Raw genomic sequence first — 15,730 nt, 5'->3', positions numbered from 1 at the left:
GCTCAATGGTATAACCCCGGGTCAGTGCAGTTTTCTACTGATAGGAGCACCGGCCTGGGGTTTCAGGTACGTCAGTAAAATCGCTTGGGGTGCCTAACATTTAGCACCCCCAAGTGTACGATGCCTTTCCTTCTCCTTTAAAGTCACTCAGCGTTAGAGAGCTGAAAAGCAGGAAGTAGTATTCTGTGCTGTTACATCCAGCCTTTATACATTACATTTTTGGCTAACCAACTATATTAGAAATTTTTTATTTTGCACAGCTTATTTACCCAGTTTTTATTCTTACATTGAACCGTTCCTTCAACAGGAAACACTGTGATATATCTTTACAAGACATTAGGGCCAGGGACCAGAACCCTAAAGGTAGGCAGAAACTTGTAGATGTGCTCATTGGCGAGGCTGCAAAATGAGCAAAGCTTTGCCCCATATGGCTACCTATATGCTCGACCTCATCAAGTTGGGCCCTTGAGACCGTGTAAAATGCAGGCCATTGGGGGACGTCCAAATCAATCAATGTGGTCCACTGCAAATAATTCACTCTACAAATATAACATTTCATTACTGAACCAGAAAGTATTTTTTTTAGTTGTAATATTGGTGTGTAGGTGCATCTCAGGTTATTTGGCTTGGTCATGTGCTTTCAGAAAGATCCAGCACTTTAGGATGGAACTGCTTTCTGGCAGGCGGTTTCTCCTATTCAATGTAACAATGTGTCGCAGTGGGACCTGGGTTTTACTATTGATTGCAGTTCTTAGATCTTGTGTTATCTGGTTATCTTCCCATTGTTCTGTTGTCAGGCTACTGGGGGGTGATATCACTCCCCATATCAGCAGTAAAGTGTGATTTAAGTTGATCAAAGTCACATGACTGGGGGCAGCTGGGAAACTGACAATATGTCTAACCCCATGTCAGATTTTCAAAATGAAATATAAAAAAATTGAGAAACGGATTGAAGTGCAGAATTCTGCTGGAACAGCACTATTGACTGATGCGGAAAGAAAGAAAGAAAGAAAGAAAGAAAGAAAGAAAGAAAGAAAGAAAGAAAGAAAGAAAGAAAGAAAGAAAGAAAGAAAGAAAGAAAGAAAGAAAGAAAGAAAGAAAGAAAGAAAGAAAGAAAGAAAGAAAGAAAGAAAGAAAGAAAGAAAGAAATATATTTATATATTTCCCCCCCCCCCCCCCCCCATGACGGTATTCCTTTAATGAGTGGAGGAGCAGGAGGTAGGTTGAGATTTATAGGATAAGCACTGTTTAACCACTTACGTGATCCCACCAGCATTCACTGAAGTTTGGCAGCTGGTGTTCCAAGCTGTACTCCAAGAATTCAAACGTCACACTGATGATCATGCACATCCACCAATCTCTTATCATTAGTGTCTAAGGGGAAAAATAAAATAAATTAAAGGATAAAAAATATAGGTTCTATGTAGACAGAATATTCATTTACTGGGCCATCACAAGAGCAAAAAGAATTGCAGGGTAAAAACATGATCCACACTAACTAGTGGGACAAATAACTTAGTGGTACAGGAATGGGATCCTTTATCTGGAAAGCCATTATAAGGAAAGCTCCAAATTACAGGAAGGCAGTCTCCCATAGTCTCCATTTTAATCAAATAATTTGCATTTTTAATAATTGCCTTTTTTCTGTAATAATAAAACAGTAGTTTGTAGTTGATCCCAACTAAGATAGAATTAATCCTTATTGGAAGAAAAACCTTAGTGGGTTTATTTAAATGTTTAAATGATTTCTCAGTAGGCTTATGGTATGGAGATCCAAATTTAAAAAAAGACCCCTTATCCAGAAAAACCCAGGTCCCGAGCATTCTTGATAACAGGTCCCCCACATGTATAAATATATAAAGTGGGACAGAAAGCTACAGTTCAAGGAATATCAAATCTGAATTAATGAGGAAATTAATTCAGGCCAAAAATAACAAAACCATATGAATTTCTAACATGAGATTTGCTGGCACAACGGTTTCCTAGCGTATAAAAGAAAGAATGAGAGGTCAGTAATAGATGAACATGGTAGTTCCATAGGAGTCCAATAACTTACTTTTATATACCAGCCAAGAAAATGCGCAGGAACAAAGCCGTCCATTTTATCCTAGGGAGCAGAATAAAAACAATAAGTGCAACGGCTGCAACAATACACTTGATGATCTGAAAAAACACTGATTAAAGATTTATATACCAAGGGATAAGAAATGTGAACCATTAAAGGGACAGTACATGAGCTGAATAAATAGGGATTGTACTTTGTTTTTTTCCCATTAAGATAATTGAATTAATCTTGATATCTAGGTATTTCTGCCACTAAACAAGAATATGAAGCCAGCTTCACTTTAGTATTTCCTGTCACTTATTGTCCCAGATAACTTCAAAAGGAGCTGAAAACTAGATACCAGTCTAGCGAGAAACCTCTGATAATACGCTGCTCAAAGGCTGATGCTTTAGATAAGGGAGGGTTGTTTGTTTAAAGGTAGATAGGGAGCTCTGTACTAAATTGCCCAATTTAAAAAGTTACTCACAGATATCCTACAACACTTATTTTCGTAGGATATTCAGTGTGTGTATGGTGGAAAAAGAGCCGACCGTTATCGGCAGAAGAAATGGATATCGGTCGGCTCGTCGATCGGGCTGGACGTGAAATTTTTTAATTGGGGGCCTTTGAAGGCACCCAAACATCATCCATTCTTCGTGCTGAATCGTCAGATACAGGTAGAATTCTATATTTCTTCCTGTATATCTGATGATTCAGCTCTACACGTGTGTTGAAACAAACAATCTTTCTTGGAAAGATCTTTTCCAAGATAGATGGTAATTGTTACGTCTATGGCCACCTTTAGGGTAAGTCCACACTGGGCATTTTGGGGAGATTTGGTCGCCTGGCTACTAAATCGCCTCGTCTTCGCGGAGACCAATCTCCCCAAACGCCTTCCCTGACTTTGCACCGGCTTAGAAGAAAAAAAAAAAAAAAAGCCAGCGCTAATCACACGCGGCAGTTAGTTTTCCGAAGTAGCTTCACGAGCGACTTCGGAAAACTAATCGACACGTGTCATTAGCACTGGCGTTCTCATTTTAGCCGGCGCAGAGTCAGGAAAGGCGTTTGGGGAGATTGGTCGCTGCACAAAAGTGTGGGTGCAGAAATTCTCCATTACTTATCCCTGTGTAAGATATAGAATATAGCCAGCACTGCAGACAAATGGGCTGAGAGGCATAGAATACATCTGCTGCACAAGGCACATCATTTCAAAGGACTGAACAATCTATAATAATATAATTTGTGTCGATGCCAAAGAAATATGTAAATGTATAGGTATTACTACAAAAATAATGAATAGTTCAAAATCAAATATTAAAGTTAATCATGGAGAATATACTCAAAATTCACTCCAGTCCTAGGGTGTAGGTCTAAGTCAACATTTCAAAAAAGGAAAATGTGAGTATCCACAGAAATAATGAACCAATCAATTAAAAAAATTTATTAGGACATAAGAGCAAGACCCAACGCTTTTCGTGCCTGCTGGTGCACTTACTCACTATGAGTAAGTGCCCCAGCAGGCACGAAACGCGTTAGTTCTTGCTCTTATGTCCCAATACATTTTTCAATTTTTTAATTGATTGGTTCATTATTTCTGGGGATACTCACATTTTCCTTTTTTGAAATGTTGACATCATTTCAAAGGGCAAATTGGTGCAACTTTACAAGGAAGCTGCTTCAGTTAAACTGTGCCTTCATATACAGATGAGTATGGAGGTAGAAAAGGTGTAGAATGGGGCCTCAAACTGTTGACTGATGGAAGCAGACTATGCAGAAATGTGTAAGTGACCCCCCAACATGAGTAAGACTTGGGGTACCATAAGCTGTGTCTCTGCTTCCACCATAAATTAATTCAAAAACCATAGAAAATAATCAATTGCAGATTTCTCAGAATATCTGTCTGAACTAAAAGTTAAACTATCCCTTTAAAAGTAAGGCTACATACACTATCCCTTTCACACAGGGCTTTGTGGTAAAATAGTTAAGTGAAATAATACCATTTCCTGTATATGGACATGGGTTTTTAGGAAATTGCAGGCCATATACTTTAAAACTACCCACGGACACAGCACTATTTGTCACTCAAGCGTTTTGCTGTGGCTACAAAGCAATTTTTTTAGACAATTCTGGGAATGGTCTCGGCTACATCCACAGTATTGGCTATGGCAGGGTATTCTGTAGCCACAACAAAACGTGGGCTACTTAAAGCGTTATTGCCCTAATCTAAATCTATTATTATCCAGCCCTACAATCTAATCTTATTTGTCCTGGATATAGTCCAATAACGTCCTTGTTTGCATATCTGGGCTTGGACAAACTGACATTAACTACAGAGAAAAGGAGAACAGAAACATTTTAACACTATAATAATGTATTGGAGCTCTTAATATAAAAGGGTACTAATAACCCTACTCTTTAACAAATAAGCCCAGTGAACACTAACTAACCTTTCCTACATTCTCTTTTACACTGGCTGCTAATCACAGATTAAAATGATGTTAAACACCACCACTCCATTAAGGATTTAAACCCCCAGATACCTGACCGTAGTTTTAAATATTATTGTGTTGCACCAACAAGTGGATGCTAGATATGGGCTTTATATTTGAAAAACAGTAAAGAGAATATACGGTCAGGGGACGTGTCCCTTAAAACAGAATAATATACTTACCCAGAGATTGTGATAAGGATCCGTTTTGTTACCAGGGTCATAAATGAGACAGTTCCCACCATAATCTCTTTCAGGCAGCGGGACACCCAATTTGGGATCTATAAACCTCATAAACTGCCGCCCATCATGGACAGTCTATACAGAAAGAAAGGAGTCAAAAAAGAGACCATATAGAATGAGTTGTAGTCGTATGTCTACGGTATAAAACAGACTGAATGCAGAGAGTTTCCTTCAGAGCAGGAAATCCTTGGAAGAAACCACATACCAGCCAATATAGTAAATGTGGTTTTGGCACAATATTCACAACTTCAGTGGGTACTTTAAGCCTACTGCTACAGAAGGCTAATGAAATATGCAATGGAAAGTATAGCGACCCATCAACTCAACTTTTTTCTTTTTCTCTGTATTAATAAAACAGTAGCTTGTACTTAATCCAAACTAAGATATAATTAATCCTTATTGGAAGCATTACCAGCCCGTTGGGTTTATTTAATGGTAACATGATTTTCTAGTAGATTGAAAGGACCAGTAACTTTTTTTTTTAAAAAAAAAAAATTTGTTTCTACATATCGGAAAAAAAACCACCAAGACACATTTAACTTTAAATTTTCAAGGTCTTTATTAAGAAATAACTTATCGATACTGTGCTTGTGCTCCTCTTCAGAAAAGGCGACGACCCATCGTGCGGCGCTTGATTTCTCCTCCCTGGCCATCTCCTATACAAGGCAGGGATGAGAGAGAGTCACATGATGGATCATCGCCCTGTCGCCTTTTCTGAAGGAGCGCAAGTGGAGTATCAGTGAGTTAAATGTATCTTGGTGGGGTTATTTTTCGTTATGTAGAAAAAATTTTTTACAAAAAGAAAAATTGTTACTGGTCCTTTAAGCTATGAAGATCCAGAAAGATCAGTTATCTGGAAAACCGCAGGTCCCAAACATTCTGGATAACGGGTCCTGTACCATAAATGTAATGGGGGACAGATTTTATAACTAGTTATGACTTGAAACACTGCTGCTTAGGGGGATGCACCAATCCCACTTTTCTTGATTCAGCCGAATATAGAATATTTTACAAAAGGATTCAGTTGAAATCCCAGGCAAAATATGTGTTACGGTGCATCCCTACTGCTGGTTTGTGGTAGCCGGGGGCTGCTTGTTAATGTGTATGGTCTTACCTGGAAAAGAATAAAGATGAGGAAAAGCTCATACACCACGCTGACACATAACCAGAATCTCCAATAGGCTATAAAAATAAATACATGGTACAGAATTATTTTGCATTCTTGATCTAAGGTTCTTGCAATTACACTCATAGCCATAGTTACCGCATGTAGAGGGCAACAAAATATTCCGATTTTGGAATGAAGATTGCCGTTTAGACTAGGGATGCACCGAATGCAGGATTTGGATTCGGCCAAATCCTTCTGCCCGGCTGAACGGAATCCAAATCCGAATTTGCATATGCAATTAGGTGCGGGGAGTGAAATTGAGAGACTGTCACAAAACAAGGAAGTAAAAAAAAAGTTTCCACTTCCCACCCCTAATTTGCATATGCAAAATAGGATTTGGTTAGGCCAAATCTTTCGTGAAGGATTTGGGGGTTCGGCCGAATCCAAACGAGTGGATTCATTGCATCCCTAGTTTAGACATAAATAAAGACATGCTGCAGAATGCTTTTGTCTAGTTGCCACTTGGAGGTGGCCAGACGGCAGCAGAGGTAAAAAATAAGCGTCAATGTCCTAGGATTCTACTTTTGGCTACGAGGAATCCAATCTCTACACTAAAATGTTGTAAACTTTTTATAACCAAAAGGGACAATCACTCTTACAGTGACTATTCTAAATCACGAGATTTGTGTCTTGCTGGGAAGAGCTTATTTTAAGCAGCCATGTAAAGCATAGTAAGTTATTTTACTTTTCACTGTGGCCATACATGGTCCAACATCACACAGTCTCTGATCAAATACCATACATAACTCAAGACATAGTATTGTTGTCTATTCATTCAGGACTACAGATCTGGCAACGAGTAAAGAGGAGCAGTGGCCAAGAAGCTACTAATGCACAGGTTGATATGGTGCACTGGCAGATTAGATTTTCAAATACAGGTATACACAATCCACATCCCAACCATTTTTTGAAACTGTATTGTTTTAAATAAAACATACCTGGATGTGGTCTTGAAAACGGCCCATCCTTAGCTTGGGTAACTCCAAAACACAGGAAAACCAAAATGCTGGCAATAATACCTCTGAGAAGAGAAAATATTTAAACATGGATTATAATTTGCCCAACTGTGGATATAAAAATCAGAGCAGAAAGGAATGTCTCCTGTGTATATACATGTTGTGGGTTTTTTCATAAACTTTAAGCCTGTAAATTGTAAATAAAGGTGGACATACACAGGCCAATAAAAGCTGCCGTCAGTCCGAGTCGTCAGCTTATTGGCCCGTGTAGGGGGCCCTTCCCTTTTACTAAAAGTTTTTGCAGAGCAAAAACACAAAATGTGTTGATTTTTCAGCACTAACTTCATTGTGGGGTCTCTAAACGCCATATTTCTTTGGTAATCCTATCATAATAGGCATCAAACTATTCAGTGGACCCCTGGGATTCATATTTAGGTTAAGATTTTTTTGTGCTACCAAATGCTATGTGGGAGATACAAACTTACAAAATGAACGTTTTAAAGGTAATTTTCCCAAATTTACATAAATTTTTTATAAAAACCAATAAGTTCAGAAAAGCTTAGATGTTTGGTAATTAGGAGCAGAAAGACATGGTAACCCATTTTAGATTCGGAAGAATGTATACTTTCCAAAAAGATATCGTTTCCTGGGGAAAAAACCAATGTTCTAGGATTTATTGGCTTTGGAATCCAAAGTATGCCATTTCTACTTAGTGCTTTGAAATTCAGCAATTTACTGTTGGGGGTTTTTGATCTGTATTAGTCAGAAATCTTCCACAAAACTATACATATCTGGTATAGGCACATTCAAGACACTTGAGACATTCCAAATCAGTTTAATTTTTGTGTTTAAAATAAATATTTTTCTGGTGTAAATACCTAGATTATGAAAAATTTGCATTTTTTCATTTCTATTTTTGCATTTAGAGCTCTAAATCTTGTATTTGGCAGCTCTCCAGTTTTCAGTTTTAGCAAATTGGTTGTTAGGGTTCAAGTTACCCTAGCAACCATACATGGATGTAAACAAGACTGGAATTCGAATTGGAGAGGACCTGAATAAAATGATGAGTAATAAAGAGTAGCAACAAATTGGTAGCCTTACAGAGCATTTTTTTGATGGGCTCAATGACCCCCATTTGAAATTAAGAAGAAGGCAAACAATTTAAAATCTATAAAAAAACTGAAGACCTATTAAAAAGATGCTTAGAATTGGCCATTTTAGAACATGCAAACCTTAAAGGTGAACGACCCCTTTAAAGCTTAATACATAACCGGTCTACAAATGTTGCAGCACAAAACACTTAGCAAATTAGTTTGCTCACAAAACTACCAAAGATCTTGTGTTAATGCAAGCGGTCATACAAATGTCCTTTTCTAAACAGAGCAGGAAGGAAGTTGGGTTTCCTAAATCCCTTCTTCAGCAAGTTATAAACAGGATGCTCTGCACTTGCTTTTGGGAGAATGGGAATGTCCCACCAGGGACTATCCAAAAAACAACTAAACTTAAAGGCAGATACATATACTGGAAGAACTGAACTTAAAAGTAGAGGAAGATACTAGATATTATAATGGCAGCAGGATAAATAAAAATAAATAATGTACTAGTACGGTTTCAGCAATGATCAAGATTAAACATGTCTATTGTTTCATGGAATGACCCAATGCAATACTGAGTTACAGAGATGGCATTGGAGAGCTGGATCATTGAGACTACTCTGTTTGCAAAGGTTTGTCCATAGCGCATAGCTAAGAGTCTCACATGGGGCTAGACATATCTTCGGTTTACCAGGTGCCCCCGGTCATGTGATTTGTGCTTGGATAAACTTCAGTCACTCTTTACCCCTGTACTGCAAGTTTAAGTGATATCATCCCCTCCCTATCACACATCTATTCACCCTGTAAGCTTGCCGGCAATTACAGGTCAAGTCAATTATGCTGCTGAAGCCAAGGTGAAGTCAAAGCTGATTCATACTGCCAGCCAAGAGCTTTTCAGGTGTCTAAATGTACAAAGCTGTGCATTCACATACAACCAGCACAATAGATGCCCATGAGTGCAAGCAACTGAAATCTACAAGAAAGGAAATGAAAGAAAAACAACTGTTTCTTTGTCACAATCTGCAAGCATCGATGGTCAATAAAAAAAAACATTTGGTTGTTTGTATAACTTCATTCTGGAGAAGGTTGCTATGGTAAAGATCTCCATATAGACAGAAACCTTAACACAGATACTTGAGCTGAAGGAAGAAAAAGAAGAATACCCCAGCTAACAGACTGATTAAATATGTAGAGAATGATATTCTGAGACAATTTGCAATTGGTTATTTTGTTTTACGATGTGATTTTTGATTTTTTTTTCCCGGCAGATCTCCAGTTTCAGCAACTGGTTGCTAGGGTTAAAGTTACCCTAGCAACCACACATTGATCTAAATAAGAGACTGGAATTCGAATAGGAGAGGACCTGCATACAAAGACGAGCAATAAAGTGTAGCAACAAATTGGTAGTTTCTGTTTTCTATAGATTATTAAAATTGAAAAAATACATATATATCCATCTTTATCTCTGGTTATCAATTGGTTGTAGGTTGTCTTATATCCAACACATTATCACACAAAACACAGTGCAGTAAGCACTTAACATGGGTTGTTCGCTTTTAAATTAACTTTTCGTATGATGTAGCGATATTCTGAGGCAATTTGAAATAGTTTTTTGTTGTTTATTTGTGGTTTTTGAGTTCTGTAGCTTTTTATTTAGCAGCTCCAGTTTGCAGTTTCAAGGACCCAGTTGCTACGGTTCAGATTTCCCTAGCGACCATGTATGGATTTGAATAAGAGACTGGTATATGAATAGTAGATGGTCTCAAAAGAAAAAGGAATAATAAAAAGCAGCAATAACATTACATTTGTAGTTTTATAGAGCATTTTTTTTTTAGATGGGGGTCAGTGACCAGTTTGAAAGTTCGAAAAAGTCAGAAGTCAAATAATTCAAAAAAATAAATAAATAAATAAAAAAAAACAGAAAAAAGGCCAATTGAAAAGTTGCTTACAATTCGCCATTCTATAACCTACTACAAGTTAACGGAAAGGTGAACCACCCCTTTAATTATGTGGCAGTCTATACAAACTGTCATCCCCTGGCTCTCATCTACCACTTAATATCCTACAGGTAAAGAGGTAAAGCCCCTAGGAAAAAAAAGACTGGACTGCAGAGAAATGCTGAAGTTGCAGTAATGCATTGTACAGATACACAACGTTGAATGCTGCCAATACATACTGCGGTACAGCAAAACCCCTTACATATGCCAGAAAGTAATTTATAGCCATGGTTAGTAAATTATTCAACTGCATCAGGATAATGTATTTTCAAGCAGACAAATGCTTTAAAAGGGGGAATGGCCATGGTGATTCAAACTACATGGCAGCATAGAAACAATTCTGCATAACAGATGTTTAACAACCCTCCGCATCAGTTCAATGATAGGTGTAACCACTTCCTGTAAATGCTTAGGGGTCTATTTATCATGCTGTGTAAAAAAAAGTGGTTTGAAATATTTCCGGTGATGTTGCCCATAGCAATCAATCGGCAATTAGTTGTAAAACAAAAGCAAAGCTCTGATTGGTTGCTGTGAATAACATAACTGGTAATATTTGACTCCACTTTTTACACAGCATGATAAATAGACTCCATTAAATGAGAAGGAAAGGTTAAAACTAAGTAAGCCTTATAAGAAAGGTCCACCTAAATATACCAGTAAACCCTCAAAGTAATGCTGCTCTGTCAAAAGAAACACAGCATTTCTTTCCTTCTATTGTGTACACATGGCTTCTGTATCAGACTTCCTGTTTTCAGCTTAAACCTCCAGGGCTAGGGCTTGAGCATGCTCAGTTTGCTCCTCTCCCCCTCCCTGCTGTAATCTGAGCCCAGAGCTATGAGTGAGCAGGGAGAGACTCAGGCAGGAAGTGATGTCGCACCAAGCTAATATGGCAGCTTCTATCCTACACAAACAGAGCTTCTAGAACTCTTTAATCAGGTGTGGTAAAACACACACACACACACACACACACGCACGCACAAAGAAAGCATAGAAAGGTGTTTGACAAAAAACATAACATACAATGACAAGTTCTGTTGCGAAAATTGCTATTTGTATTAATTGTACTGTATACACATTGTTTTTGAAACTGAAGCACTACACCATTACTAGCGTAGGGTTTAGCATTTCAATACAAAACTGTACCTTTTCGCATTATACGCGGTATCTTGAGGCGTTTCTTCAAGCAAGGTGACGTATACAAGCGAACACGTGAGGATAAACAATACAGTTAATGTATGAGCTCTCCTAGAAGAGAAGGAGGTGGGGAAAAAAAAAAAAAATATTTAAGTGCAAAAATCAGCAAATCATTATGAACAGTACATAAATATTTGAAAGGTTTTATTCAGAGCCTTATACTTTGGAACACTAGAGAAATTACACATTAGGAACATTTACACAGCAGATGTGGTCAAAAAAAAAAAAAATGATAGTAGAACCCCCATTTTATGTTTTTCTGGGGACCAGAAAAAAATGGGTAAAAGCAGGGAAATTTATTATGTATAATATATAGGTGGGACCACAAAACAACAATGTAAAATGAGGGGATGTAAAATAGAGATTCCACTGTATATCGTTTCGGTTTGTACACAAAAAAAAACAAAACACACATATACAGAGAGAGAGTGAGCGAGAGAGAGAGTGTGAGTGAGTGAGTGAGTGTGTACACACATATATCCCCCTAGTATGACTAGAACTACAGATTCCCTATTATGTGCTAAAGCGGATTAATTACATTTCATATAAGATAATCTGCAAAGCGCTAAGCCTCTTCCAGTTTTAAAGGACATAAGGGGTATTTTAAGATTAGTGCCGAGTGTGCCTACATGTTTTTTCTTTCATGCAAGGTGCCAAAATTTCCCATCATGCTTATTATCAGCGTGTATATTTTATAGAAGCAACATATTGTGCAGCCCTGTAAAATGTGTTAATACAAAGAAATCACATGAATTATATACACATAGAACATTGTGAGGCCCATTTATCAAAAGTCAAATGTAGAAATTAATGTGAATGTTTTTTTTAAATTCAAAAATACTCACAATTCGACTGGGAGGTTTTTTAAGTATAAATTTGAATGGTTAAAATTTGATCGAATGGTTCCAACACGAAAATTCAATTTGTATTCGATTTGTATGAATTGGATTTTTCTCCCGAAAAAAAAACAAAAAAAAAAAACCAAATGTCAGGAAGGCTATTAAAGGGGTTATTCACCTTTGAGTAAAGTTTAAGTTTTTTATTTTTTATTATTTGTGGTTTGAGTTATTTTGCTTTTTATTTAGCAGCTCTCCAGTTTGCAATGTCAGCAATCTGGTTGCTAGGGTCCAAATTACCCTAGCAACCATACATTGATTTGAATGACAATATGAAATATTAATAGGAGAGGGTCGGAACAGAAAGAGGAGTAATAAAAAACGGCAAAAACCATACAGAGCAGTTGTTTTTAGATGGGGTCACTGATCCCTTTTGAAAGCTAGAAAGAGTCGGGAGCAGAAGGCAAATAATTCATAAACTATAAAAAATAAACACCGACGACCAATTGAAGTTGCCTAGAATTGGCCATTCTATAACATACTAAAAGTTAACCACCCCTTTAACATCTCCAAATGGCTCAACGGACCTCTGCTATTGACTTGTATATGAAGTCAGCAGGTTTTATGTGGCAAATATTTGAATTAGGACTGTTTCCATGGTCGAGTTGTGATAAATCTCTCATTCGAATTGGGGGATTAACATTCGAAGGTGTGAATTTTGACACTCGAAAATTCTAAATTTACTATTCGACCCTTGATAAATCTGCCCCCTAGAATTACATTCATAATGACCAGTACAAAAGGTGAGGAAGGACCTTTGCACAAGAGTTTACAATCTAAAAGGGGAAGGGAATGAGATGGCATCTTTGGAGTCACAAGGGACAGTCCACAAGCAGAAGAGACACACTTGGACTGTGCATAAAGGCCTGTTCATAGGCTAGAGTCCTGCAGCCGGTCAAGTACCCGCGGGTTACCCGCAAAAACCTGCGGTACCCTGGGGGTTGAAGTTCCAAGTGCAGGTATAGATGCGGGTCAGCGGTTCTGCTGGTTGCGGGTGTTCTCAATATCGATTTTTACTCCTTTTTTCTGATCACGCCTACTTCCGATGAGGTCATTTCCGGTTTACAATGACAGCACTTCCTAAATCTTGATGGTCAGTGGGTCGCGGGTCCGGGTTGCGGTTAAGGTACTTGTGGGTCGGGTAGCGGATATGAATGTGGGTCCATGTAGCGAATTGCAGGTTCAAAAAAAAAAAAAAAAAAAAAAATGGACCCGCGCAAGACTCTTATCATAAGCAATGCAGTGAAAGGAACCACTAAAGAAAAGCAATGATATTTATAATTGCGGCAAAAGCTAAGCGGTTTCTGAATTGAACATAATCATGCAAAGCAATCGGTACTTTTCCCACAAGCTGTAAACAGGGTTCAGTTCTGCCGAGGCTTTACTTGCTGCACTACTTAGCCCCAGTTTTACCAGTTGAAAGTTATATTTTGCTGCCGAGCTTTCACTTAATTCAGAGTGCCATTCTGACTTCCCCGGGCTTATATACAAACGAATATGCAAGATGCAGCAAACCCGCAGAACACAGAGGCTCTACATGCAGTTCTACAGAGGCTTGAACAGTAAATGGAACAATGAGGCTTGTTTGTTGTTCTTGGAATAATAAGAGCTCCCTTGTTAGAGAGGAAAATTGACCTTGAGATGATTTTAGACAAAAACCGGCAATAGTTTAAAGTGACAAAATAATAAATTAATCTTAAAAAAAAAACAAAAACAAAAAAAAACCCTCACACATTTGGGTTTTGGCGTCCCAACATAGTAAGCACATGAAACTAGTCAGGATTAAAATCCGTTGTCTCAGAATATCACGGTCTACGTCATACTGAAAGCCAACTCAAAGATATACGACCCCTTTAAAACTGCAAATACAAAGCCTTTTTACCCATTTGCTTACAAAAGTGGTGGCTAAACCAGGCTGATCCAATGATTTGACCTCTGGATTAAAGGAGAAGGAAAGTCGTTTAGCACTTAGGGGGTGCAAAATGTTAGGCACCCCCAAGTGATTGTATTTACTTACCTAAAACCCGTGCTCCTATCAGCAGAAAACTGCACCGGCCCGGGGTTATACCAGCGAGCACCACAGATCACTTCTCTTCTGGCTTATATATCTATCTACTTCCTTCTCCTTTAAGAATCGAATCTGATCACAAGGAAGCCCATGTATCATTTTTTTGTTTTATTAAATCCCGCTTATTCAAGGGTAACAGAAAAGTACCCAAAAATAAAATATGAATAGGTATAATGAAAATTTCAAATCATATATATTTTAATTTATCTTTAACAGGGAATGTAGCAAGAGATCCAATATATAGGGTAGATATACAGTTATATTTTCAGCAATTAAACCATAAAATCAAGGTTTAGTTGTGATGGCTAAATTTTCCATAAAAAAAAAAAAATAAAGATTTCGCTTGTCAGCCATGAAGTAATTAAGATAACACAACTGTCAGAAATACCAGACACTGAATAACTATCAAGATGCTGAGCCAAAGATTTCACCACCAAGTCATATTGTGCAAGACACACTGTTCTTGGCTACACCAAGTGCATCAGATATGTGGAGTGGAATTTGGAGTGGGAAGGGAGGGGCTGCCATTTGACCCCAAAAAAAATCTGTTGAACAAACCATACATAGAACAGAAAAAAATAAAAAAAAGTTGTGCCAGCAGTTCTCTGTTCCAAAACATACGTATATGTTCATATATATGTATAGGCAATATGTTCACCTTTCAGTTCACTTTTAGAATGTTCTTAAATGGCCAGTTCTAAGCAACTTCTTAATTAGCCTCCATTATTTATTATTTTATAGTTTGATTATTTGCCTTTCTCTTCTGACTCTTTCCAGCTTTCAAATGGGGGTCACTGACCCCATCTAAAAACAAAGGAGGATAAAAATGCATTGATTTTGCTACTTTTTTGTTCACCATTCTATTCAGGCCCTCGTCTGTTCACTTTGCAGTCGCATTCAAATCAGTGCATCGTTGCAAAGGTAATTTTGACCCAGAACAAAAATCTTAACTCAAAAAGCACAAATTATATAAAAAAAAAAAAAAAAAAAAAAAGCATTTTTGTTCACAACCATCCCATTTATTCAGTATGCTGGACAATTCTAAAACCAGTGCCCTATATTTATACAACAGAATGAACCGATCCGCTGCTTGCCCTTAAACATTTTTCAAAATAAACACACTCAGCACCAAAATACACACAAGCTCAAAATTACAGAAAGGCCGTCTACCATAGACTTATTTTATTTTTTTATAAAAGAATCCAAATTTAAGAACGATTTCCTTTTTCTCTGTAATAATAAAACAGTAGCTTGTACTTGATCCCAACTAAGATACAATTAATCCTTATTGGAAGCAAAACCAGCCTATTGGGTATATTTAGGGGCAGATTTACATAGGGTCGAATATCAAGGGTTAATTAACCCTCGATATTCGACTGCCGAATGTAAATGCTTCGACTTTGAATATCGAAGTCGAAGGATTTAGTGCAAATAGTTAGATCGAACAATTAAATCCTTCGAATCGTTCGTTTCGAAGGATTTTAATCCATCGATCAAAGATTTTTCTTCGACTTAAAACTTGTTAGAAACCCTATGGGGACCTTCCCCATAGGCTAATATTGCACCTCGGTCGGTTTTAAGT

The 15,730-nt window shown here is 37.6% G+C and overlaps 1 protein-coding gene across 1 annotated transcript in view; it reads right to left on the bottom strand.

The window, feature by feature from the left end:
* ptdss2.L (phosphatidylserine synthase 2 L homeolog) overlaps positions 1 to 15,730 on the bottom strand; it is a 34,857-nt gene that overhangs the window by 13,424 nt on the left and 5,703 nt on the right. The window contains 6 exon segments of the mRNA NM_001135228.1: positions 1,261 to 1,374; positions 2,057 to 2,107; positions 4,716 to 4,850; positions 5,890 to 5,957; positions 6,882 to 6,964; positions 11,134 to 11,235. Of these exon segments, the coding sequence (NP_001128700.1) occupies positions 1,261 to 1,374; positions 2,057 to 2,107; positions 4,716 to 4,850; positions 5,890 to 5,957; positions 6,882 to 6,964; positions 11,134 to 11,235 (553 nt within the window).

The sequence above is a fragment of the Xenopus laevis genome, chromosome 4L (genome assembly GCF_017654675.1).
Source record: "Xenopus laevis strain J_2021 chromosome 4L, Xenopus_laevis_v10.1, whole genome shotgun sequence".
Taxonomy (NCBI): Eukaryota; Metazoa; Chordata; class Amphibia; order Anura; family Pipidae; genus Xenopus; species Xenopus laevis.
The sequence above is the reverse complement of the archived record's forward strand: the minus strand, read 5'-3'. Positions and strand labels throughout refer to the sequence as shown.